Here is a 27,872-nt window from a genome sequence, read left to right as displayed (position 1 = left end):
GGGAAGACTGGGAGGTCGCAGAATGAACTGTAGAAGGGACAGACAGTTCCAGAGATGGGCAGAGATGGCATGAGTGTTGCTCATTTGCATAGAATTTGCATATTTATTTTCAAATCTTTTTTCAAAGTGGGGAAAAAGGCAGAAATCCCTTTCTTGTAGCCCTTGGTCACAGCCAACAACATCATGGAGATTGCTCCAAGGTAATGTTATTGTGGTTGTGTGTATTGTATGTCTGCATCTATAATTTATATGCTAGCCATCCCCTGGCAGGCGTTGCTGTGGCCCAGTCTGTTGATCTGGAAAATAAAGTAATGAGAAAGTGTTGGTTGCTAATATATGTAATGTCTTTCTGCTTGTGGGTAAACACTATTTCTTGCTCTTTCTTTGTCAGTGTTGATGTGGAGATTGTCTGGTTTGCCTACTCTGGAACATGCAACATATCATTGTCCTTCTTTATCTATGATACTTTATCTGTGTGTGTGAATCATATATATCTATCTATATCTATGGCTGGATGGCTCTTTGTCAGGAAAGTTTTGATTACGTTTTCTTGCCCTTGTGAAGGGAGTTGGACTGGATGGCCTTAAGTATTTTCTGTTGGTCATGGGGGTTCTGTGTGGGAGGTTTGCCCCAATTCTGTCGTTGGTGGGGTTCAGAATGCTCTTTGATTGTAGGTGAACTATAAATCCCAGTAACTGCTACTTCCAGTTTTCAAGGTCTATTTCCCCCAAACTCCATCTGTGTTCATATTTGGGCATATGGGATATTCATGCCAAGTTTGGTCCTGATCCATTATTGTTTGAGTCTACAGTCCTCTCTGGATGTAGGTGAACTACAACTCCCAAACTCAAGGTCAATGCTCACCAAACCCTTCTAGTGTTTTCTGTTGGTCATGGGAGTCCTGTATGCCACGTTTGGTTCAATTCCATCACTGGTGGAGTTCAGAATGCTCTTTGATTGTAGATTAACTATAAATCCCAGTAGCTACAACTCCCAAATGACAAAATCAATTTTTTGTGTGATGGTTACTCCTTGGGTTTCTTAGGTGTCTTGTGTCCAAATTTGGTGTCAATTTGTCCAGTGGTTTTTTAGTTGTGTCAATCCCACAAACGAACATTACATTTTTATTTATATAGATTTATTTCAAACATTTTTACCCCGTCCTTCTCAACATCTGAGGGGGGACTCAGAGTGGCTTACACCATCAACAATTCAATGCCAACACATACAAACACAGTATAATACGATATCACACATTAAGTGTGCCACGTTTGGTTTAATACCATCATTGGTGGAGTTCAGAATGCTCTTTGATTGTACATTATCTATAAATCCCAGCAACTACAACTCCCAAATCAAAATGTTTTGAGTGATGGTCACTCCTTGGGTTTAATAGGTGTCTTGTGGCCAAATTTGGCGGCAATTCGTCCAGTGTTTTTTGAGTTATGTCAATCCCACAAATGAACATTACATTATTTATATCAATAGTATATTGTATATATTGGATACTTTTTATTTTGCCCAATTACAGATGATCTATGATTGATAGGTTCTGGGCAGTTATCTATTTAGATATTTTTTGTTTCTTCTGCTTGAATAAGATGAATGCAAATCGTTCACTTTCGGCAAGATTTTAACAGAAGCCAGCTGCATAAAAAGTTTATTTTTTTATTTATTTGCAATATTTATAGCCCGCCTTTCTCAGCCATACGGCGACTCAAGGTGGGTTACAGATTGGCACAATTCGATGTCAGGCATTCATAAAAGTGCCATTAAAAACAATCAACATTACAATATAAAACATAAATAAAAACTGTTAAAGCATATAGTCATTGGTGTCATCCTGTTAAAAACGTTATCCAGTTCCGTGTTATTTTTCCGCTGCATTCGCAAAAGCTTGCTCAAAGACCCAAGTCTTTGAGCAAGCTTTTGAGAATGCAGTGGAATAGATAACACGGGAAGGAGGGAGTTGCATGTCTGCCAACTCTCGTACCATGTTTTCTTGGATAAAGTTCTAACTCCTTCTTAAATACACCCTGTTACTTCTGTGTCTTGTTGACCTTGGAAACGTAACTCTGTTCATGCCTTTGCTTAAAGGACAGAGTCTGCTAAAGCCATCAAGCCAATAGACCGTAGATCGGTTCACCAGATTTGCTCCGGACAAGTAGTGCTGAATCTATGTACAGCGGTGAAAGAGCTGGTGGAAAATAGCATAGACGCTGGTGCTACGACTGTGGGTAAGTTTGCGGATTGTTTTGAGATATTTGCTTTAAGAGGCAGTGTTGCTTATCAGGACTGTATTTCACTGTTGAACACAAAATGTGTGGTACGGTATAGCATAGTATTAGCTCTACGTTTAAAGATCTCAATAACCAAAAAGTATACTTACCTGGTATTTGCCAGTCCCCATGGTATGTACAACTTTTGCTGTTATATGTTTTTATTACACAGAAGACAAAACTTTTTGACCCACCCTTATGTGTGTGTGTGTGTGTGTGTGTAGGACAGGGCTGTGGCACAGCTAGTTAGTGACCAAGAGGTCATGAGTTCAAAGCCAGCCCGGGTCAGAGTAAGCTCCCGACCATTAATAGTCTAGCTTGCTGTTGACCTATGCAGGTGGACTGGATAAGGGCCAACAAGCTGAGGCTTAATCCAGACAAGACAGAGGTCCTCCTGGTCAGTCATGAGGCCGATTATGTTATAGGGTGGCAACCTGTGTTCGATGGGGGTTACACTCCCTCTGAAGACACAAGTCCGGTCTGGAGGTCCTCCTGGATGCAGTGCTAAAGCTTGAAGCTCAAGTGTCAGTGGTGGCCCTGAGAGTCTACTGCAGTATACATACATGATAAAAGTAGTTTTTGGACTGTGACTCCCAGTATTTTTAGCTCTTGTCTATGGTGTTGAGGGCTTCTGCGACTTGAAGTTTTAACAGCATCTCAGGGCCCTTCCACACAGTCAAGCAACCCAGAATATCAAGGCAGAATAACCCACATCATCTGCTTTTAACTGGGTTCTCTGAGTCCACACTGCCATATATCCCAGTTCAAAGCAGATAATGTGGGATTTTATTCAGCTGCGTGGAAGGAGCCTCAAAGACCACACTATCCCTATTCCAAAGCAAGGGTTGTTATTATGTGGCTGTTAGATATTGTTGAACCATGGTTCCCATTGTTCTTCATTGCTGACTATTCTAGTTGGGAGCTATGGTCTCATATCTGACAAACTACACCTACAAGGCTGCAAGGAGGGAGAAATATAAGAGTATTGCCCCCCAATAAAATGCTGCCCCCGAGATATTTTTCTAAAAGTTCAGCTGAACTTATAAAAGCTTTTAACTGCCATCAGATTGTCAACAGCAGAGGTATATTTACAGATGCCTTGTAATTTTTTAAAAATTGAAATGCTTTGATTAACAAATAATCTTTATATTTTGTAGAAGTAAAGCTGAAAGATTATGGAGCAGACCTCATTGAAGTTTCTGATAACGGTTGTGGTGTCGAAGAGGAAAACTTTGCTGGCTTAAGTAAGTTGTGTTTAATGTCTTCGGTCTGCAGATCAGTTTATTTTTCCAGCTGCTTTGGGTCCCATGAAGGAGAAAAGCAGGATATAAATAAAGAATTATTATTATTATTATTATTATTATTATTATTATTAGAATGAGCAGAAGGAAGGCTGCATTGCCACGTTTTTGGAAAGTACAGTTAGCCCTCTGTATCCACGAATTCAACCATTCACAGCTTGAAAATAATGTTTAAAATTCCTGAAAGCAAACCTTGATTTTGCCATTTTATTAAGCCATTGAATATAAAAGAGCTCACGCATCTATGGATTTTACTATCCATGGGTGGTCCTAGATCCAAACCCCAGTGGATACCAAGACTCTACTGTAATGCATAATTATTCTAAATCTAAAGAGAGGGATTCCATAAAACCATTAAAACGGGAGGGAGGAATAGATGGTCTGCCAGATGTTACAGGACTGGAATTCCTATTAACCAGAGGCAGTAAATCCAGTGCTGTGGGATAATGGTAGCCAGCAGCAACCAGCCAGGCTTTGAAACTGGAAGGCCATTCAGGCCACCTATTATTATTATTGTTGCTTGCTATATCAAAGTGGCCAGTTGCAACAATCACACTTGCCTCAAGCAGACAAGACTTCTTTCTCCCACCCTGGACATTATTCCACAGATATATAAACCTCACATGCTTAGTTTCCAACAGACCTCACAACCTCTGAGGATGCCTACCATAGATGTGGGTGAAACATCAGGAGATAATGCCTCTGGAACATGGCCATACAGCCCAGAAAACTTACAGCAACGTGGTAACTGCAATCTAAACACATTCCCTATTTCTGGTTTTAACTTCTAGCTTTAAAACATCATACATCCAAGATACAAGATTTCTCTGACCTTATAAATGTCGAAACGTTTGGCTTTCGAGGTGAAGCGCTGAGTTCTCTATGTGCTTTAAGGTAAGATGCTTCTCTAGAAAGGCAAACCAATAGATAAAGTATTTGTAAACCTTCTGCCTTTATTAGAACTACTGGAGGAGAATGGAAAGCCATGTTAAAAGGACAAGAAAAGCAGAGTTTTAGAACTCAGTGTTGTACACCTGTATTTAACTTTTTTTCTTAGTTTTTATTTACTGGTAACGAAAATGCCTATCCTCCTTCCAGCGATGTTTCCATTTTCACCTGTCACATGTCCGCAAAGGTTGGAACACGCCTGGTGTTTGATCACAGCGGGAAAATCACCCTGAAGGTCCCTTATCCCCGTCAACAAGGGACAACGGTCAGTGTGCAGCAGTTGTTCCATACATTGCCAGTGCGGCATAAAGAATTTCAGCGCAACATAAAGAAGGTAAGGCTAGTTGAATTGCAGCTGCCTTCTCAGGCAGCCGAATTAGGCACCGGCATTTAGCATAACATTTTGCCTCTGTTCTAGCATTGAGACATGATGCCATCTCTAGTTAACAACAACAAAACTTTATTTATATACCGCTCTATCTCCCCAAGGGACTCGGAGCGGTTTCTAAGTAACATCATCAATATACATACGGAGTAAACAACATAAACATAAAATTAACAAGCCAATATAAGCATAAAAATCACACTAGCACATATATATTTAAAATAATCCTGCCTGTTCAAGGCAATTTAAAAAGGCCGGGCTGAGGCTAGTGCAATTTCTAGAGGGCCCAGGAAATTAGGTGCAATGCTATAGCAGGCAACAACAATAATAGGTGTAGTCTATGGTTGTCCATTTCCGGGGCCTAATAGGAGGAAGTGACCTGGATAAGTGATAGAAAAAGATATGGCCATATTCAACAGTATCTGGGGCTGAACTAGAACTAGTCATTCTCAAAGGCTTGTTTAAACCACCAGGTCTTCAAGCTCTTACAAAAGGAGGGGAGGGATGGGACTGTCTTATTTCTCTAGGAAGGGCATTCCAGAGGCGGGGGCCACCATTGAGAAGGCTCTCTCTCTCGTCCCCACCAACCATGCTTGTGACAGTGGTGGGAATGAGAGGAGGGCCTCCCCGAAAGGAATCCTATTAAAATTTAGCTGTGTAGAAGCCTGCCTTAGAAGTTGATCTTTATTATTATGTTAAAGTGCTGGTCTTGGCCTATAAAATCCTATATGGCTTTGGCCCAGCTTACTTATACGAACGTATAACTCTCTATGTTCCACCTTGTAATTTAAGATCTGGGGTGGCCCTGCTCTTAGTCCCACCAGTGTCACAAACGCGTCTGGTGGGGACGAGGGACAGGGCCTTCTCAGTGGTGGCCCCCCGCTTGTGGAATTCTCTCCCCAGCAAGATTAGATCGGTGTCCTCCCTCCTTACTTTCAGGAAAAAAACTAAAGTCGTGGTTTTGGAGCCAGGACTTTGGCTAGTGGGCACAGCAACACTTTAGACACTGAACCCGGACCATAGGACTCTTATGACAATGGGAAATGGCTATGTGACTTTGTGATTAGGCGACTATGTTATTATATGAGTATGTGATTTTAATTAATGTTACTGTTTTAATTTGCTATGTATTTGATTTTACATTGTTGAATTGATATTGTGGCATTGAATTGTTGCCTGTGTTAGCCGCCCTGAGTCCCCCCTCAGGGGTGAGAAGGACAGTGTAGAAATTGTGTAAACAAACAAACAAATAAATAAAATCTATTACATCACCAGCAAGACCATATAATACAGGCATGGACAAATTTGGGCCCTCCAGGTGCCGCTTAAGCAGCTGAGGGGGAAAATGAAAGGGCCTAAAGCTGTTAGGAATTGTGGGAAATGAAGTCCAAAACACCTGGAGGGCCCAAGTTTGCCCAGGCCTGATATAAGAGGTAAAGTAATTCAAGTGACTGCAATCCTGTTTGACACTGGCAGTGTGTAAAATCACTGTGCAGCTGGGAAGAAACCATTACTTATTGAGATATGGAGCACCTCTTCTTGCACAATAGGGTAAAAAGGTCTTACAGTTGTGTAATTCCTGGTTGCATAGTATTTTTGATTGTCATGATGCAGTCCTTAAACAACAATGCTTTTGTGCTTATTTTCCCCAGGAATATGCAAAAATGGTTCAGGTATTGCAAGCCTATTGCATCATTTCAACAGGAGTTCGAATTACTTGCACCAACCAGGTTGGTCAAGGGAAGAAGCAACCTGTTGTATGCACTAATGGGAACTCTAAAGTAAAAGAAAACATTGGAGCAATATTTGGGCAAAAGCAGGTATTATCACTATTGTTACTTTTCGAGAGGTCATGACGGGTTGAAAATTGCCTCTGCATTACCATGTTTAATTATTCCAATCCAGACATTAATGCTTATGTTTAATTAGAATTTAATTAAACATAGGCATTAATGTCTGGATTGGAATAATTTTTGGGAACTTAGTTTTCTCTCTTTGGAAAAAAAAAACATTGCTGGAAAAACAAATCTCAAGAATGGATCTGAATCTTCGTGGCATCTCAGATTTTCAGTTTTAGAAACCTATAGCCATAAATGTAAACCAAATTCAATATGAGGAAGATTGCTTTGCATGAATTTAAGAATTTTGCATGAATTTAGTTTGCTTTACTGCCATTAGCTATTTTTCAAAAACATAATAGAAATGTGTTGTTGAAGGCTTACATGGCTGGAATCACAGGGTTGCTGTGAGTTTTCTGGGCTGTATGTCCATGTCCCAGAAGCACTCTCTTCTGACATTTCTCCCACATGTATGGCAGCCAACCTCAGAGGTTGTGAGATCTGTTGGAAACTAGGAAAGTGTGGTTTATATATCTGTGGAATAATATCCAGGTTGGGAGAAAGAACTCTTGTCTGTTTGAGGCAAGTGTGAATGTTACAATTGGGTGCCTTGATAAGCATTGAATGGCCTTACAGCTTCAAAGCCTGGCTGCTTCCTGCTTGGGGGATCATTTGTTGGGAGGTGTTAACTGGCCCTGATTGTTTCCTGTCTGGAAGTCCCGTTTGCATTTCTGCAAACTATCCTGTATCAAGGAAAAGGAAGCATGAGTCTCATCACAGCAGCAAAGAGATATACTCTTGCAGTATGTCTCCAGACATGTGTGTCCTTTGTGAAGAACTGTGTTCTGAATACTATTTCATAGAATCATAGAATCAAAGAGTTGGAAGAGAACTCATGGGCCATCCAGTCCAACCCCATTCTGCCAAGAAGCAGGAATATTGCATTCAAATCACCCCTGACAGATGGCCATCCAGCCTCTGTTTAAAAGCTTCCAAAGAAGGAGCCTCCACCATGCTCCGGGCAGAGAGTTCCACTGCTGAACGGCTCTCACAGTCAGGAAGTTATTCCTCATGTTCAGATGGACATTTGTCTGGATCTTGTGCTTTTTTAATTAATTTCTTTTACTTACGGTGCACCCCTCGATGGATTATGATGTAAAATTGTATACATCTATGCATATTCCATTGGTTATGTTTGTTATTCAGAGATAGATTTAGAATGTCTTTTGTTACCCTGGTTTTCCAAAATTTAGCATTGAATGCACTACAGACAAAGGGGGATATGATACAGAAAGAAAAGACAGGAGTTCAGAACAAATAGTAGTGTGATTCAGCATGGCAGAAAGGTATACATTGAATGGATAAAAGGAATAAATAAAGTCTAATCTTTGCATGTGTAGGTGCAAAGCCTGATCCCGTTTGTTCAGCTGCCTCCTAGTGATGATATCTGTGAGGAATATGGTCTGAATCCTGCTGATATTCCCACTAGGCTTTATACGTAAGTAGAAGATTGTATGTTCTGCCTTTTAGCCTGGAGGACAGCAATGAGAGTTAAGTGAAAAGTACACAGGGTGAAATACCTGGATGTGGCACACTGGCCATTTCTGTTCTGCTAAAATATTTCTGCGGAAAGATGATTGGAGGATTCAGTTTTCAGGGTTAATTCCCTGCATTTTAAGGGCATTGTCATTTTTTTTTTCGTGTCAGGAGCGACTTGAGAAACTGCAAGTTGCTTCTGGTGTGAGAGAATTGGCTGTCTGCAAGGACGTTGTCCAGGGAACGCCCAAATGATTTGATGTTTTTATTATCCTTGTGGGAGGCTTCTCTCATGTCTCTGCATGAGGAGCTGGAGTTGATAGAGGGAGCTCATCTGCCTCTCCCCGGATTTGAACCGGCGACCTATTGGTCTTCAGTCCTGAAGTCTTCAGTCCTATTGGTCTTCAGTCCTGTCGGCACAGGGGTTTAACCCACTGCGCCACCGGGGGCTCCAGAGCATTGGCATCAAAAGAATGAATATTATAGGAATTTTTTCTGGATTCATTGTGGCAGTTTATGCTGTGAACTTTATGGACATAATTTAATTTTTTGATGTCCGTACATGAAGCGTATCCCGATGTAAGTCACATGAGGAAATAATCATCTTTCTAAATACATATAATATATTGCATAATAATAAGAATTATCATCATCATCATCTTTATTTCTACCCCGCCACCAACTCCCTAATGGGGACTCTGAGCGGCTTACATGGGGCCAAGCCCGGACAACATAATACAGCAATAAAATCAAAGCAGATACAGCATACAACAACAACATTATCAAAATGACATGAAAGAAAAATAAGTAAAATAAAATAAAATAAACTTTCCAATAAACAAAATCATTATAGTGATGACATTAAGAAATATATAGATTTTTAAAAACTTTATGTATAAGTGTCTGAGAATGCCTGTTTCCTTAGAGCAATGGTTCCTAACCTGTGGTCCATGCACCACCAGTGGTCTGCAAGAACGAACATATGGTCTGCAGCCTCACCGTTACTAGACGGTTGCCTCAAAACTACGCGGCAATGAGAGCGACTGGTCTCGCGAAACTCTCTTATAGTACTATGGCAATGGGGATGTTGGGAGCGAAGAGGCTGACTACCCACGAAAGTTTACTACTACTACATCAGCTCTAGATTATTAAATATGGTTTCCTGTGGGCAAGCAGATGGCGACTACTGGGTGGCATATGTTCTGTATCAGAAACTAGAGCTGATGTGGTCTATCCAATGCAATTTTCTGAATCAGCACCCCAAATAACCAAACCGAATCTAAAGTTGACCCAAAACTGATTCGTAATCCTTTTGGTACTATGGAGAGGGGTCCCTGGTAAAAAAAAAAGGTTGGGAACCACTGCCCAGTTTCCACATTGCATACCAGTTCTTAAACATACTTCTGGAATGAGCTTCGTGTATTTCAAGTAGACTGGAACATACTTAGTCCTAATCTTTTTTTAATACTGGTTTTAAACACTTTATTGGAAGTGTTTCAATAACAGATTCCCAGATTAATTTAGTGTTTACATCTTATTTTATTTTTCTGGTTATATAATATTTAATGTTTATTTTACTTAAGTGATATTTGTCTTTACTGTCCTATGTAAAATCATACCAGAATATTTCTCAGTTTTCTACTTATTGTGTGTTTATTATGTTGTATTATTTAGGGCTTGGCCTCATGTAAGCCATCTCCCTTTGGGGAGATGGTGGCGGGTTATAAATAAAGTGTATTATTATTATTATTATTATTATTATTATTATTATTAAGCTTTCTATACACTAGAAAGGGTCTAATGTTCTACATCCCCATATACTCCACGGTCTATGTGTCAAAAACCTTGATTAATTTAGATCTTGGAATCTGAATGCTTTGGCCAAGAAGTATTCTTTTTATTATTATTCTTGCCATAGCTTTTCCTCCTTTTCTTCTGATTTTCTTCTTTATGTTTTGAACTTTGAACAGCATCACAGGGTTTGTCTCCCGTTGTGATCATGGCATTGGGAGGAGCACCACAGACCGGCAGTTCTTCTTTATTAATCAGCGGCCATGTGATCCAACAAAGGTGGTATTATTATTATTGTTATTGTTATTATTATTAGAAACACAACAAGATTGGGACACAGCAAACAAGATCACTATGCTGGTTATTGTATTGGATCACACACTGGACACTTCCCAAGTGTCTAGGACTATGTGATGTATCGGCGTATAATGCGTGCAGATCCCAGTAAGCTGGCCTACTGCAGCTGGCAGATGTAATGTTGTCAGTGCCAATTGTGTTTAAGTGTAGGCCAAGGTCTTTAGGCAGTGCACCCAGTGTGCCGATCACCACTGGGACCACCTTGACTGGCTTGTGCCAGAGTCTTTGCAGTTCGATCTTTAAATCCTTGTATTGTGTCAACTTTTTCAGTTGTTTCTCTGCAATCCTGCTGTCACCTGGGATTGTGACATCGATGATCCACACTCTGTTTTTTAACACGATTGTGAGGTCAGGAGTATTGTGCTCCAAAACTCTTATCTGTCTGAATTCAGAAGTCCCAGAGTAGCTTGACGTGTTCATTTTCTGTAACTTTTTCACCAGTTCTTTGTCTCAGGCAGATGGTATTTGTGGCACAAGTTCCAATGGATCATCTGAGCAATGGTGTTATGCCTCTGCTTATAGTCTGTTTGCGTGATCTTCTTGCAGCAGCTGAGGATGTGATCTATTGTTTCATCTACTTCCTTGCAGTCTACACTTGGGATCTGTGATTGACTTTTCAATTTTAGCTTTTCAATTTTGGCTGATTATTATTATCACTCTGAGTCCTCTTTGGGGTGAGAAGTGCGGCATATAAATGTAGTAAATAAATAAATAGTTGTTGTTATTATTATTATTATTATTATTATTATTATTATTATTATTATGTACCCACTTCTTCTCTCTCAAAGGGGCTAAAAGTGACTAACACTAAAAATCATCCAATACTTAAACCAAAATTGAACACAGGCCTTATTTAAAAAAATACATAGTAAAGGTAAAGGTTTCGCCTTGACATTAAGTTTGGTAGAGTCCAGCTCTGGGGTTGGTGCTCATCTCCATTTCTCAGCTGAAGAGCCGGCGTTGTCCATAGACACCTCCAAAGTCATGTGTCCGGCATACATAGTTAAACCAATAAAACATTTAAAAATCACATAAAACACAGCACACCCTGCATTCGCTCATTAAAGTTCTCTTTAATGGCATGTTGTTTTACTTTTTCCTCCAGCATTGAGCCCATAGTTTGCATTCTGCCATCTGCATAAAAGTGCCGGCTTTAGCCTATAAAGTCCTAAATTGAGTTTATAGGCCAAAACCAGCACTTTTTACCAGTTTACCTGTCTGAACGCATCTCCCTCTATGAACCACCGTGGAGATTAAGATTTTCCAGGGAGGCCTGCTTTTGGTCCAGCCACTGACACAGGCGCAATTGGCGGGGACGAGAGAGAGGGCCTTCTCAGTGATTGCCCCTCGGCTTTGGAACTCCATTTCTGGGAAGATCAGATCAGCCTCTTCCCTCCTGTGCTTCAGAAAGATGGTGAAAACTTGGCTGTGAGATCAAGACTTTGGGACAGTGCAGTAAAAATGTGGTAAAGTGCTATAAAAATGTGGTAAAGTGCTATAAAAATGTGGTAAAGACGACTGGAAAGGAACAAGGAATATGAGATTGGTTATGATTCCACTATGAGACGAAGCGGATTTTTAGTGTAATTTTGTAATTGTTGTATTGTTAATATGTTGTTGTAATTGCCTCTTTGTAAATTGCCTTTTTATATGTGTTGTACACCGCCATGAGTCGCCCTAAAGGGCTGAGAATGGCGGTTAATAAATGCATCAAATAAATAATAAATAAATAAATAAGGCAGCAATAGGATCCAGTATGGCTGATCTGAGATGGTTTTAAACAATTGTTTTAAAGTGGAGAGAATTGGTTTTAGTGTTTATGTATATCTATTGTTTATTTATGTCCCAGCATTGAATTTTTGCTCTTTATATGTTGTCCTTTGCCCTGAGTACCCTTCAGGGTGAGAAGAGTGGAATATAAATGTTTGAAATAAATAAATAAATAAATAAAAAAAATTAAGATTATTTTAAATACAGCCATAATTATAACGAGTACAAATATCTTTGTGTGATAGCATTTTTGTTCTTGGACAGGTTTCCAAACTTGTGAATGAAGTGTATCACATGTACAACAGACATCAGTATCCGTTTGTAGTTCTTAACATCTGTGCAGACTCAGGTGAGTCAATTGTATTTCTATACAAAACTGAGTTTCATGGGGGGAAATTTAAGTCTGATTTGTCTAAATATGTTTTTGGCATCCGAACACGACCTCAGATTCGCCCAGAAAACTCGCAACAACCCAGAGTAAACCTGGATTGTTTTTACTGTATTGCTGGGCGTGGCCTCATGTAAACTGCCCCAAGTCCCCCTGGGGAGTTATTATGTTTGTGAAATTCGTTCCTACCGTTTCTATCATTTCTTTCGTGTCTTCCGTTTCTTTGGAAGCACAAAATGGTAAGCCCCCTCCCCACACAAAAATATGCTTGACATGAAAGCCTGCGTTCGTGTGCATTCGAGCTTGCCCCCTTGCCTTGGAAAGAGAGTGTGTACGTGGCAGGGAGTGCAGGTAGGCAGGCCTGGAGCTCGGCTGCAGGTATGCTCCGGGCCTGCTAGCCCCATCACACATGCCACGCCACACTCTCCAAAAGTGCATGTGTGGCGGGGCGTGCAGGCTTTCGTGCCAAGCAGATTTTTGTGTGGGGAGGGGGCTTCCTGTTTTGTGCTTCCAAAAAAATGAAAGACACCAAAGAAATGGTAGAAACAGTAGGAACTAATTTCACACACTAATTTCACAACCCTAATAGAAACCAGACTTTCCTGACATGACATAGAGATTAAACATCCACTGAGCCTAGATAGATAGGGGTAGATAGAGAGTAAGCAAAACCCCTGCTTCATGTGAATGTAATTTCAAAATGTTTTGATGGAAGTATCTCTCTCTCTCCCCTGGGAAGAATATTACAAAGCTTTGGGCTGAACCCTGGGGAGAGCGTGGATGAGCTCCCTCTGTCAGCTCCAGCTTCCCATGCGGGACATGAGAGAAGCCTCCCACAAGGATGATAAAACATCAAAACATCTGGGAATTCCCAAGGGCAATGTCTTTGCATACAGCCAATTCTCTCACACCAGAAATGACTTGAAGTTTCTCAAGTCACTCCTGACACACACACACACACACAAAACCCTTAAAGATGATTTTTAGAACAACCGATATGTAGACATTCTATGACATTGATTTTTTTTAAACCATTTGATTTATTTAGACTCTGTTGACATCAATGTCACACCTGACAAAAGGCAAATACTTCTGCAAGAGGAAAAGCTGTTGCTGGCCATTCTGAAAACGTCATTGATGGGAATGTTTGGCAGTGATGTGAACAAAATGGTCCTCAATCAGAAGTTGATAGATGTTGAAGGTAAGAATGACAGAAGCCATTTACCAACCTTCCTGTGAATGCTGAGGCTTTTCAAAGTATTTTGCTAACTGGTTGGTGGCCCAAGTGTAGGATGTTTTAGGACGATGATTTAAATCAGCAACTATTTGACTGTTTGAATGTTTTTATACTGTTTTTATATTTTTTTAAATTTAAATTGTATATTTATGCTTTTGGTTGTGGGCACCATGGTGTGCCGGTTGTTAGCCACCCTGAGTCCCTCTGTGGAGGTTGAGATAGGACGGGATACAAATGTCTGAAATAAATAAATAAATAAATAAATAATGTTCTAGACCAGAGCTTCCCAAACTGTGTGTTGTACACAGGAGTGTATCATCTGCAGTCTGTAGGTGTTTCGCCCGAATGTAATGAGTCTATGTGAAATAAGCAAGAAATCATACATTTAAAAAATATAAATGCAAGATTTACATGAGATATGTTGTATTCCCATAGGTAAGGTAAGGTTTTCCCCTGACATTAAGTCCAGTTATGTCCAACTCTTGAGGGTTTGTGCTCACCTCCATTTCTAAGCCGAAGAGCCGTTGTTGTCCATAGACACCTCCAAAGTCATGGGCTGGCATGGCAACATGGAGCGCCGTTACCTTCCCGCCAGATCTACTCGCATTTGCATATTTTCGAACTACTAGATTGGCACTGGGACTGTGGTGCAGCTGGCTGGGAGTCAACTGCATTAAATCACTACTGACTGAAAGGTCATGAGTTCAAAGCCAGCCTGGGTCGGAGTGAGCTTCTGACCATTGTGTAGCTCGCTATCGACCAATTTTAGCCCGAAAGACAGTTGCGACTGTCAAGTAGGAAATATGCAGGGAGGCTAATTTTACTAATTTACGACACCATAAAAATCTCCAGCAAGCATGCAAAGAATGAGGAAGTAATCCATTGGTGTCTCAAATGGATGGTGATGCAACAGCTCCCCTCCTGGCCAGAATACCCTCATGAAGCTGGAATATTAAATGGCCTCTGTGTGTCTATGGCATTGAATGTTTGCCATGTATATGTACATTGTAATCCATCCTGTGTCCCCTGCGGGGTGAGAAGGGCGAAATAGAAATACTGTAAACAACTAAATAAATAAACAAACAAGCAAATAAGCTAAGGCTATCTGTGAGAGCTCACCCCACTCCCTGGATTTGAACCTGTGACCTTTCGGTCAGCAAGTTCAGCAGCTCAGCGGTTTAACCCACTGCGCCACCAGAGGCTCCCTTGTATCCCCATGCATTTGAGTATTACTGTTTATGTATACTTCTCTATCTCATAAGGGGTTGGTTTAACGCAGGCATGGGCAAACTTGGGCCCTTCCTCCAGGTGTTTTGGACTTTAACTCCCACGATTCCTAACAGCCTCAGGCCCCTTCATTTTCCTCCTCAGCCGCTCAAGCTCTGGATTGCCACAGTCTATGGCAGTTTTCTGACTTCTGTTTGTTCTTTCTGTAACGAGAGTATGCGTTATTAGAGTTGTTATGTTGCTAAAACTTGGAATTTTCATCACTACTTAAAACTGCTCATTCTCCTTACGCTTTCTTAGGGAACTTTAAAACTACTTTTCGAAATGACGCGGAATCGCCTCCCTTGGAAACACGGGATTCCTTGTCTCAGAATCAGAGTGGAAATGCAAAAATCGCCGTGACGGCTGCCAGACTTAGGGAAACGTTTTCCCTTTACGCTGTGAAAAAAGCCACTGAAAATTCCAATCTGCCGTGCCCTTCTCACGGACAACGAAAACTCCCAACGTTTTTTAGTGTTTTGAATTTACCAGATAAGGAAATTGGCTCTGAGAAAGTGGACAGGAGTGGAAACGTCGTGGATTTAAGCCGGCCTGACATCATTGATGTAAAAGTCAAAAAACTGGCAGATAGTCCATATTCTGGTGCTGATAGTGCTTTGGCAGGATCAGAGATGGGTTCAAGGTCTCTAGAAATTGGGGGTGAAAGCACAGCACGTTCTTTTGGTGAAGAATCCCGCCTTCATGAAGAAGGCGCTCAGAGAGAAGACCTTGAAAAGAATGGGCCTATCTCAAGAACAGAATGTGGCACGGACCAAAGGGATAGGAGTGGGTCGCCCCAACAAATCCCCAGATATTCCCCTAAAGTGAAGCGCTTGAAGATCAGCCCGTCTCCCTTGGAAACAAAAGACATTCACATGTCTGAGCTGCTTTCCCAATGTGACATCCCAGTGGAAATGACGAGGAGGACGGTGCCGCTGGAGTTTTCTCTGAGCGTCTTAAGGGACAGAGTAAAAAAACTCAGTGTGCAGCAGGAGAAGAAAGCTGAAGTCCTGCATTACAGAAAATTTAGGGCCAAAATTAATCCAGGGGAAAATAAAACAGCGGAGGATGAATTGAGAAAAGAGATAAGGTATTTGTTTTTGCCTTTTCGTTTCTCTGGCACCATCTACACTACCATCGAATGCAGTTGTAGAATGCAGTTTAAGTGCACTGAACTGGATTATATGGGTCTTCACTGCCATATATTATTATTATTATTATTATTATTATTATTATATAGTTCAGCTCAAAACAGAATCATAGCATCATAGTGTTGGAAATAGCAATCTTCTTCAAGCCTTCATTATTTATTTGTTACGTCTATAAATGATTATTGTATTGGGTTGTTGTAGGTTTTTCGGGCTATATGGCCATGTTCTAGAAGCATTCTCTCCTGACATTTCGCCTACATCTATGGCAAGCATCCTCAGAGGTTGTGAGGTCTCAACCTCTGAGGATGCTTGCCATAGATGCAGGTGAAACATCAGGAGGGAATGCTTCTAGAACATGGACATATAGCCCGAAAAACCTACAACAACCCAGTGATTCCAGCGATGAAAGCCTTTGACAATGCTTACTGTATTGTATATTTGTGTATTGGTATCCAGTTTTCTTTAACTCTTTGTTGTGGGAGGGACTGCAGACCTTGTGATCAGAACTGGGACTGTTCAGGACTCAGACTCCATTTTAGAAATGGTATGCTTTTCAGTAGAAACAGAATGCTGTAGAGCAGTAGTTCTCAACCTTCCTAATGCTGTAACCCCTTAATACAGTTCCTTGGGCTGTCTTATTTTCGGGGTAACAGGGAAGATTGTTATGATTCATGCTTTTTTCATTAACATTCTTCTAGAACCGCAGAAGTTGCATTATAAATCGTGTAACCTCTGTTTTTTTTGTTTTTTTTCTCTTTGTATACAGTAAAGAGATGTTTGCTAAAATGGAAATCATTGGCCAGTTCAATTTGGGATTTATCGTAGCCAAGCTGAACTCCGACCTCTTCATCATTGATCAACATGCTTCTGATGAGAAATACAATTTTGAGCAATTGCAAGAGCACACGGTTCTGCAGGGACAGAGACTCATCTCGTAAGTGTGTTAGAGAACAGGGCTTCTTACACTTTTCCCACTCATGATCCCTTTCCACTTGAGCAATTTTTACATAGCCTCTGATATATCTGTACACATTATAAAAGTGAAAATGTGTGCGCCATGCAAATTCCACACCAATGGAGAAAGAAAGGAACACTGGGATGCCTGGGGTAAAGGAAACACATTAAATGTATGCGGCCAGGGTGTCCACTTTCACAGACACCGAAGGCCCTCCCTCCACTGACTTGGCAGGTTATAGTGAGCGCCATGAACATGTACAAGAGTCCTGTCAGTGTCCTTCACAAACCGCATACTGCCCACTACCGAAGTGAAGGCTTTCAAACGGAGACAATTTCATCCTAGATTTTATGTGTTTCCTTTGCCCCAGGCATCCCAGTGTTCCTTTCTCTCTCCATTGGTGTGGAATTTGCATCTCTCTCTCTCTCTCTCTCTCCCCCCCCCCCCGACTCTCCCTTAACCCTTTCCTATGGTGCACAGCAAACAGAGAGGAATTGGTTGGCAACCGAACATACTGGAGGGGGTTGGGGGACTAACTCATATCCAAGTTAGTAGATATATAAAAATCAAACAAATCAGATGAATTCCTCCCAGAACAAATATAGACAATAGCAGTAGTCTTGTCTCACTAAGTGTCTGCACTGTTTGGTCTCTTGGACTTTTCCAGGCCTCAGAATCTGAATTTAACTGCTGTAAATGAAAGTATCTTGATAGAAAACATGGAAATCTTCAGAAAAAATGGATTTGATTTTGTCATCGATGAAGATGGTGAGTTCCACTCTAAAATTCGTACCATTTATTGATTTACTTTAATGCAAGTAGAGTATGAGTCACGTTGTGATTCAATGTTCCAGTATCTGAGACCTTTTGCCCATCTGCCTCTTCTATACTGCCATATAATAATAATAATAATAATAATAATAATAATAATAATAATAATCTTTATACCCTTCCACCATCTCCCCGATGGGGACTCGGAGCAGCTTACATGAGGCCAAGCCCAAATGACAATTACAATAAAGAAAAACCAAAACACAACCGAAAACACAAACAATAAAGAATAACATCATAGTTACATAAAACATATGAATACATAACAATATAAAAATCACAATATACACAAGCACAGTAACAATGGGCAGACTACATGTAATGATAAAATCCAGATTATCTGCGTTGAACTGGATTATATGGCAGTGTAGACTCACATAATCCATTTCAAAGCAGATAATGTGGATTTTCTGCTTTGATAAACTGGATTATATGGCAGCATCGAAAGAGCCATAATCTCTCTTCCTACAGATGTATTCAGACAAGCCTAATGGAACTGGAAAGTCTTTCAGAGGATGATTTCAAGGGGAAAAGTCAAGCCTAGCTTCCTCAGTGTGGGATATTATGTCAAGGCAACACACAGAAAAACTTTATCAAACCCATTAAAGTTAATGAGGCAAGAGGACTAGCAAGCTCTAGGGATGACATGGACAATAAGCCAGGTGTCTTGCCTTATAAAAGCTTTAATTTTGAAACTTTCAAGTAGAATTGCTACGCACTGTAAATAGCAGTATAGTTGTCCCTAGATATCCCACTAGGCTTTTGTTCAAAATCCCTCACAGATACCAAAATCAAGGGATGCTAATAATAATAATAATAATAATAATAATAATAATAATAATAGCCAGTCAAGGTGAACCCAGTGGTGATTAGCACACTGGGTGCAGTGCCTAAAGACCTTGGCCTGCACTTAAACACAATCGGCGCTGACAAAATTACCATCTGCCAGCTGCAGAAGGCCACCTTACTGGGATCTACACGCATCATTTGCCGATACATCACACAGACTTAGACATTCGGGAAGTGTCTGATGTGTGATCCAATACAACAGCCAGCAGAGTGATCTTGTCTGCTGTGGACTCAATTTTTATATGCTCCAAAATGGCAGGTTTTCTGTTGATTTCTGAATTATTCAAGTCTTGTCAATTCTCATCATCTCTCCTGTAGTGAATTGTCTGTATTTCCTGAGCTAAATGGGGCTTTGGTCGCTTGTCTGCTAGTCATTTTCGGAGGCTGCTTCCACACAGTTGAATAATATCCCACTTTATGTGCTTTGAACTGGGATATATGGCAGATATTGTGGGATTTTCTGCCTTGATATTCTGAGTTACATGGCTGTGTGGAAGGGCCCTGAGAAAGCAACTTTTGAGAAAGGAACTATATGACTTTTTTTTGCCCTTCTGTTAACTTTTTAATAAAATTGGAGGGCAATTAATACATTCGAATCTGTAAAGGCTAGAATTAGAAAAGTAGCCAGCATTCAGGTAAGGCATAATGCAAGCATTACACGTTGTTTGTCCATTAGTTATATTATTAGGTGTATGGAGGAAACACAGCATGAAGGAGTGAATCCTTTGCTGATGAGTAACACCTGACCTTGAGAACAACTTTATGTGCTACAAGAATTGCACTTCCTTCTACTTTTCTCTCTCTCCTTTCTCTCTCCTTTCACTTCTAACTTGTACTTCAAAGAGATATGCAAACGCTTGATGAAAAGACTTGGTTCATCTCAGGAGGGGTTGGGCAGTGAAACATCTATTTTGGGCAATGCGGTTCTACAGAAGAGGAAGTGAAACCCTTTTTGCTCCCTGTTTGTACCGACTTCATGAACAAAATTCTTCTCAAACCAGTGGTTCTCAACCTGTGGGTCCCCAGGTGTTTTGCCCTACAACTCCCAGAAATCCCAGCCAGTTTACCAGCTGTTAGGATTTCTGGGAGTTGAAGGCCAAAACATTTGGGGACTCGCAGGTTGAGAACCTCTGCCATAACCTTTTTGGGAAAATCAGAAATCTCCCTGAGAAGAGTTAAAAACTTGCTTGAGTCAGCCTTCTCCCTAATGGCAAATATCCACTAGTATTCATGCAAGGCAATTAGGTTTCTCAGCTGTTAAACTGATAATAAGGTCAAGGTAAAGGTTTTCCCATGACAGTAAGTCCAGTCGAGTCCGACTCTGGGGTGTGGTGCTCATCTCCATTTCCAAGCCGAAGAGCCGGCGTTGTCCGTAGACACCTCCAAGGTCATGTGGCCGGCATGACTACATGGAGCACCGTTACCGTCCCACCAGAGCGGTACCTATTGATCTACTCACATTTGCATGTTTTCGAACTGCTAGGTTGGCAGAAGCTGGGGCTGACAGCGGAAGCTCATGCCGCTCCCCGGATTTGAAACTTGTGAACTTTCAGGCAACAAGCTCAGCAGCTCAGTAGTGCGCTACCTAGATATCTCTTTGAACTGTTAGGGGGGGGGATAGAAGAGTTTCAGAAGAAAAACGTCTACTCTTCCTTAAAACATATTGATTTAAATCATGCTCTCAAGAGATAAGCAGACTTCTTTAAAAGTAACATAGTTGGTTTATTCACAAACTTCATGTATTCAGTATGCAGGTATATTGATTATCAATCCAGTTACAGATAGAATTTGAAGTAGTTTCTCTGTGCAGATAATACAGGGCATCTTTCTCATAATCAGCAGTCCATAGTCTAAAGCAGTGGTTCTCAACCTGTGGGTCCCCAGGTGTTTTGGCCTACAACTCCCAGAAATCCCAGTTAGTTTACCAGTTGTTAGGATTTTTGGGAGTTGAAGGCCAAAACATCTGGGGACCCAGAGGTTGAGAACCACTGTCTTAGACTGTTAGGACAATCTGATATAAATGCTGGTGCTGTGCTCTTGATAGATCATTTTGCACAGTAGTTTTAACAGATTTAATTAAATAACAGATTTAAATAACAGAATTAATTAATTAAGAGATTTAATTAAATAACAGAATTACCAAGAACCATGAAACCAAAGTAAAAATGAAATGATTTAAAAAATATATTTGAAATTCAAAACAGTCCTCTTGATAAAAATAATATACTTTATTTATATTTTGCTCTATCTCCCTGAGGGGACTTAGGGCGGATTACAGAACATTTATCCTTCAAACATTCAGTGCCATTATACAATTAACAAGGACAGATAATACATAAACAGAGTTTTAGGCTTTTCAGATATTTTCCATTTCCGGCATCTGGAGGCTTGACTCTGGACATGGGAGAGGAAGATACTGTCACTCCACTTTCCGTACCAAGGAGCTTTGTCATCCATGACGTCTTCCTGATCAAATCGCCACTTAAAAGTGGTTCCTATTTATGTACTCACATTTCTGTTTTCAATCTGCTAGGTGGGCAGGGAGCTGGGGATGACGACAGGTGCTGGGCTTGAATTGGCAGGATTTTCTGTAACTTAGGGATTTAACCCGCTGTGTTAAGCCTGAGCATCATACCCATAACACACAACTTTGTACTCACCATGTTAGTTTGGGTACCTTTTGCTAAAGAGCTAGGTATGAATACCTTCAGGATTTAGATTGCAAGTAGGAAATATTGTATTTAATAGAAATGTCAAAAGTTAACATGTATGTTGGTAAATGTAACATGAATTTTCAAATTGTCATGAACCCTTTCAGCTCCTGTAACCCAAAGAGCAAAACTCATTTCTCTGCCAATGAGCAAAAACTGGACATTTGGTCCCCAAGATATAGAGGAGTTGATCTTCATGTTGAGTGACAGCCCAGGAGTGATGTGCAGGCCTTCCAGAGTCAGGCAGATGTTTGCTTCTAGAGCTTGTCGAAAGTCTGTAAGTATTGCATTAGCTTTAGACGGTATTTGCTTGAGTCTAATGAATCATTGAATCTAAGCCATACCCAAATTTTCAAAACCAAAAAAAAATTGCTGCCGAATGTAATACACAGCGGCAGAAAGTGCGCTCATTGTAATTTGGCCCCAAAAGGTGTGCATTACTGTTGCTGCCTGCTTGTGATTCCTTCTTTCAAAACAAAACTATTAGAACATCAAAGCTTCTAGCAATCTATATCTATAAATTTCCTCCTGGCGTCCAACGAGGAAACAAAACTCTAAAACCCCTCCACAAAACTCTACCAAAATTGCCATGCCCCAAGAACAACCCACTAGGTACAAACTAATCCACTCAGAAAACAAAACCGCACAACAACAACCACAAAAAACGGCAGAACAACTGAGCATGCGCACTGGTGCAAACTCCCCGGCGCGCGCGCACACACATGGCCCCTCACACACACACACCCCGCGCGGCACACACACGCGCGCGCGCGCCCTGTCCTCCACTCAAAAAAACCCCCAAAGAAACAGCAGACACCCCAAAAATCCACACAAGGGAAGAGCTACCGTTACAGCATTGAGAGCCAAGTGCGTGCGAGCTTCCTCCCTCACGGCAGCATACTCGGGAGCCTATCCCGCACACATGGCCACACACATACACACAACTTCGCCTTCCCCTTGCTCTTTGCTTTTTTCTTTTAAAGGTGAGGCAAGCAGGCGCAAAAGAGGCATTTCTTCCTGACGGTTGTGTGTGAGTGAGAGAGGGGGGAAGGAAACTCCCTGCAAGGCTTGCAAGCCCTCCTCCTTTCTCCCTTCAGGCAGCTTCCTCTCCTCATTCCTCCTCCTCCTGCCTCTTTCCTTCTCTCCCTTGCTCCTTCCCCTTGAACTTCCCAGGCGATCTCCATGGCGCCACGACCCCTTCCCCTTCACCTTCCTCCTTGCATGCTGTGGCAACGGAGGAAAGAGAGAAAGGAAGAAGGGAGGAAAGAAAGAAGCATGGGAAAGAGGGGAGAGCGCGCCTTCCACAGCCCGGGGGGGTAGAGAGAGAGAGGGAGAGGTAGAGAGAGAGGTAGAGGTAGAGAGAGAGAGGTACAGAGAGAGAGAGAGAGGTAGAGAAAGAGAGGTAGAGAGAGAGAGGTGGGGGGGGGAGAGAGACGGCGTTTTCCATAGACACCTCCAAAGTCATGTGGCCACTGGCATGACTGCATGGAGCGCCCTTACCTTCCTGCCAGAGTGGTATCTATTGCTCTACTCACATTTGCATGTTTTTGAACTGCTGTATGAATTGAAAATCATTCTATCTATCTATCTTTTACAACTTGGCAACATACACATGTTGGCAGAGCAACAGTGGCCGCATACGGGTGTGTGGAGTTGTGAAAATATAGTGGAATTAATGCACATGCAAGATCATCCCCACAATAACCCCTCAAGACATGCACTCCACCAGAGCCACTTATTTCCCGCGTGACTGTGTATTTGAGGGGAGAGTTGAGGAAATATAGTAAAATTAACATCCATGTAGGTATTCTTCACAACTTCCTTTCAACATAGACATTGCCATATTATCCACACCCATATGTGTATGCGCGTGTGTGTGCATGCACTATATCTCCTCCCAAAGAAAGGAGACAAAGAGGGAGGTAAGGTTGGCCACAGCAACGCGTGGCGGGTACAGCTAGTTGAATATAAAACCTTAGGATAATAATAATAATAATAATAATAATAATAATAATAATATACTTCATTTATATTCCACCATATCTCTCCAAGGGGACTCAGGGCAGATTACAGTACACATATACGGTAAACATTCACTGTCATTATACAATTAACAAAGACAGTACATAAACAGAGGTAAAGGCTTCCCATCTTTTTCCATCTCCGGCATCTGGAGATTTTGCTCGACTCCAGCTGTCTCTCCATGTTCCATGCCAAGGAGCTTTTTTGTTTTCAGATGCTCTCCCAATTGAATTGTCAGCATGTCAGCATGGGTACCTATTATTACCTCCCCGCCAAAGCAGTACCTATTTATCTACTCACATTACTGTTTTTGAACTGCTAGGTGAGCAGGAGCTTGGCTGACAGTTGGGAGCTCACCTCAACCCAAGCTTGAACTGTCGACCTTTCAATTGGCAAGATTTTCTGCAGCTGGCGGTTTTAACCCACTGTGCTAAAGCCCAGGATGTATCCATGCTGTAGAATTAATTCACTTTAATTGACTTGGCTCAATGCTGTGGAGTCCTGGGGGTATTGAGGCTTCTCTGCCGAAGGATGCTGATGCCTCATGAAATGATGAATCCCAGGATTGCATAGCATTGAACCATGACTATTAAATCAGAGATGATATCCCTTCAGTAGGCGCTTCTGAAGCAGCTTCCCCTTTTGCTTTGGCTTAGCACTAAGGTGATAATAATAATAATAATAATAATAATAATAATAATAATTTATATTCCTCCCTTTTCCCCGAGGAGATTCAGAGTGGATTGCAGCCTATAAACAGACACAGTCAAACATTCCATGCCTTGTTACAATGAAATACAACAAGACATAAATACACAGACAAAGGCAAAGGCTTCTCCTTTCATTTCCGGCTCTGGAGGTGATGCTTATCTCTGGGAGAGGTGCTCTTCTCCATTTCCAAACTGAGGAGCCTGTGTTTTCCATAGACACCTCCTGGTTGTGTGGGCTGGGATTACTGCATGGAGCGTCTTTTTTGCCTTCTCCCGCTAAAGCAGTACCTATTGATCTACTCACATCTTCATGTTTTTGAACTGCAAGGTTGGCAGGAGCTAGGGCTAACAGCGGGAGCTCACCCTATCTCGCGGAGTAGAACTGCCGACCTTCAGGCCAGCAGATCAGCAGGACAAGGGTTTTAACCCCTTGTGCCACCCGCGGCCTTGTATGAAAAGAGAAACTAATATGCAACTTAATTTGGGTGATGTCATTTAGCCTAAAAAGATGAGCATTAGATTTGAGTTAATAGGATATGTTCATTAGGAATAGAATGGATACTTTCTAAATTGTATTAACAGTTTAGTCAAATGCCCAGAGTCATTTATAGAGCCTATTCCTATGTTTGATGCCCAGTTCTCTTTGCATTTCAACTCCCAGAAGCCTTTGCTGCCTTGACCAAGAGTCGGGAATTGTGGGAGCTGAAGTCCAAAATGTTTGGAAGTCCAAACACTGTTCCAATGAACGGGAAGCCTTTCCTCTGACAATTTTGTATTCTGTGTTCAAGAATTAAGTCTTGTATAGAGAAGGAGACCGGAGAACAAGGTCCCGGATCAAAGGGCATTCCTTTTAAGAGTAAATAAATGTACATATAGTATCACATCATAGATCAAAGAATTCCTGGGCCCTTGTCCTCACTGCTTTTCCTTCCCCAGGTAATGGTTGGAACAGCACTTAATGCAAAGGAAATGAAGAAATTGATCGTCCATATGGGTGAGATTGAGCATCCTTGGAACTGCCCCCATGGAAGGCCTACAATCAGGCATATCGCCAATTTGGACTTGATTTCGCAAGAATAACAACAAGCTTTCTCCGTTTCGTTTTGAAACATAGCCATTTTCTTTATTCCGAAAGCCATTCTGAATGTTTTTTTGGAATCCTGGTTGATCATGAAACTCGTAATTCTGACTAAGCGATGGCTCAAGATGGTATCATGTCGGCAGCAAAGATGCAAAGTCGTTTTCCTTGGTTCTGTTTATACTTTTGGGGAAAATGTGATTTTGCTGTCCCCTTTTTATTATGTGCAATGGATTGAAGTGGCATCCACAGTAAAGGTTGCTTTTTGCTTGCTCCATTAGTGAGAACAGGGTAGTTAAGGGGTGATTATATTCGATTTAGCGGTGGGGAGGGCAGGAAAAGATTATGGGTCTAGATCAGGCCTGGGTCAACTTGGGCCCTCCAGGTGTTTTGGACTTCAACTCCCACAATTCCTAACAGCCTCAGGCCGCTTCTTTTTCCCCTTCAGCCGCTTTAAGCGGCTGAAGGGGAAAAAGAAGGGGCCTGAGGCTGTTAGGAATTGTGGGAGTTGAAGTCCAAAACACTTGGAGGGCCCAAGTTGACCCAGGCCTGGCTTAGACAGAGAAGCAATAGTGTTTACCTCTGCGCATACAAGGAATTGCTTATCCATTATCACAACTTGATTGACCTCATGTTTTATACTAGAATACACACACACACACACCTATTCCAGTATTCATTAAATTGTTTTTAATTCTTCATGACTTGTCTTCATTTTATTCCTATGGCTGCATTACTTTGAACTATGGAGCGACTCAAAAGATGAAAACTGTACTGGGCTCTGTACAGGCTAAACTGGGCTCTACAGGCCAATGGGTATTCTACGACAGACCTCAGAAGGCCTGCAAGATGCATATGTCATCAGTTGGGGACCCCTCCCCCCAGCACCAATAATATAATGTAATATAATATATTGTCTATACATATAATATTTATAATATTATAATGTAATGCAATATAATACTACTACTAATAATATATTATAATTATACATTTATATTACATGCGATATTAGTAATAATATTACAATATAGTAATATTTAATACTGATATTGTACTATGCTAATAATATAATAAATTTTATGTATATATATATCTTGTAAGCTGCTCTGAGTTGCCTTCAGGGTGAGAAGGGTGGCATATAAATGTCATAAATAAATAAATAAATAAGCCACGAAAGTAAATATTTATTTCTTTATTTATTTGCTGCATTTGTTAACCGCCGCTCTCAGCCCTAGGGCGACTCGCGGCGGTGTACAGCATGTAAAAACACATTTCACAATAAACTACAACAACAGAAAACAACATATCACTAGTACACTATCATCTAATTACACTAAAATAATCCGCTTCGTCTTGTCATAGAATCATAACCAATCTCGTAGTCTACATTCCGTTCCAGTTGTCATTTCACCATTGAATGTTTGTCATTGTGTGGTGGCATTGAATGTTTGCCATTGTGTGTTGCAATCCGCTCTGAGTCCCCCTGGGGAGACAGGGTGGAATACAAAAAATACAAAGATCCACCCAGAGGAAAAGTGTTCTTGCCATACATCAAGGGGACCACTGATCGCATCGGGACGCTGATGAAGAAACACAAGCTCCAAACAACCTACAGATCCACGAAGAAAATCCAACAAATGCTACATTTAGCAAAGGATAAGAGGGATTTATTGTTGTAGGTTTTTTCGGGCTATATGGCCATGTTCTAGAGGCATTATCTCCTGACGTTTCGCCTGCATCTATGGCAAGCATCCTCAGAGGTAGTGAGGGATTTTCTAAGCACTGCAGGAGCCTGTTGTATACCATGCAGCTGTAGACAAGTCTACATAGGGACCACCAAATGCACCATTGCTCAGACATGAATCAAAGAACATGAAAGGCATTGCAGACTAATTCAACGTCAGAGCTTCTTTGCTTCAACTGTACTGCTATGGGTTTAGTATTCACTGGAAAGAATACGCCAAGACACACAGTGGTGAAAGTTACCATGCATCTTTATTGTTTGGAATACAAGCATCTAAAAAATCTGCTCATATATATAGGATCAAAGCTACTACATCATAAATCACCCTAAAAGGCACTGGCGCCTTTCCCACATACCAGAGCCCCCCTCCTTCCACCTTGGGATAATTGTATTACATTATTACTAATATTATATGTATATATATTATTAACATAGCACAATATTAGTCTCATATATTATTATATTGCACTATGTCACTATACTGCAATATTATTAGTATTGCAATATTATTAGAATTATTAGCACTAGTATTATTAACATAGCACAATATTAGTATTATAGATTATTATATTGTGCTATGTCACTATACTGGACCATCCGCCAAAATATAGGGGGGTTCTAACAAATTTGTGAACATCCTGCGGCTCCTCCATGATGACATGATGGCAACAGTCTTGGACAGCAGTGGCTCCCAAAGTGACCCATTTAAGGTGGAATCAGGT

The 27,872-nt window shown here is 41.1% G+C and overlaps 1 protein-coding gene across 1 annotated transcript; it reads left to right on the top strand.

Annotated features, from left to right (window-relative positions):
* The first annotated feature begins 1 nt into the window (after position 1).
* LOC132782032 (mismatch repair endonuclease PMS2) lies at positions 2-26,102 on the top strand. Its single transcript, XM_067460540.1, has 15 exons — positions 2-200; positions 2,098-2,237; positions 3,437-3,523; positions 4,372-4,474; positions 4,679-4,862; positions 6,566-6,733; positions 8,152-8,249; positions 10,258-10,357; positions 12,470-12,554; positions 13,642-13,794; positions 15,358-16,186; positions 17,014-17,181; positions 17,870-17,970; positions 21,701-21,870; positions 25,262-26,102. The coding sequence occupies exons 1-15, from the start codon at positions 184-186 to the stop codon at positions 25,403-25,405; spliced, it is 2,547 nt and encodes an 848-aa protein (XP_067316641.1). The 5' UTR covers positions 2-183; the 3' UTR covers positions 25,406-26,102.
* Positions 26,103-27,872: the final 1,770 nt, after the last annotated feature.

The sequence above is a fragment of the Anolis sagrei genome, chromosome X (genome assembly GCF_037176765.1).
Source record: "Anolis sagrei isolate rAnoSag1 chromosome X, rAnoSag1.mat, whole genome shotgun sequence".
NCBI lineage: Eukaryota > Metazoa > Chordata > Lepidosauria > Squamata > Dactyloidae > Anolis > Anolis sagrei.
The sequence above is the reverse complement of the archived record's forward strand: the minus strand, read 5'-3'. Positions and strand labels throughout refer to the sequence as shown.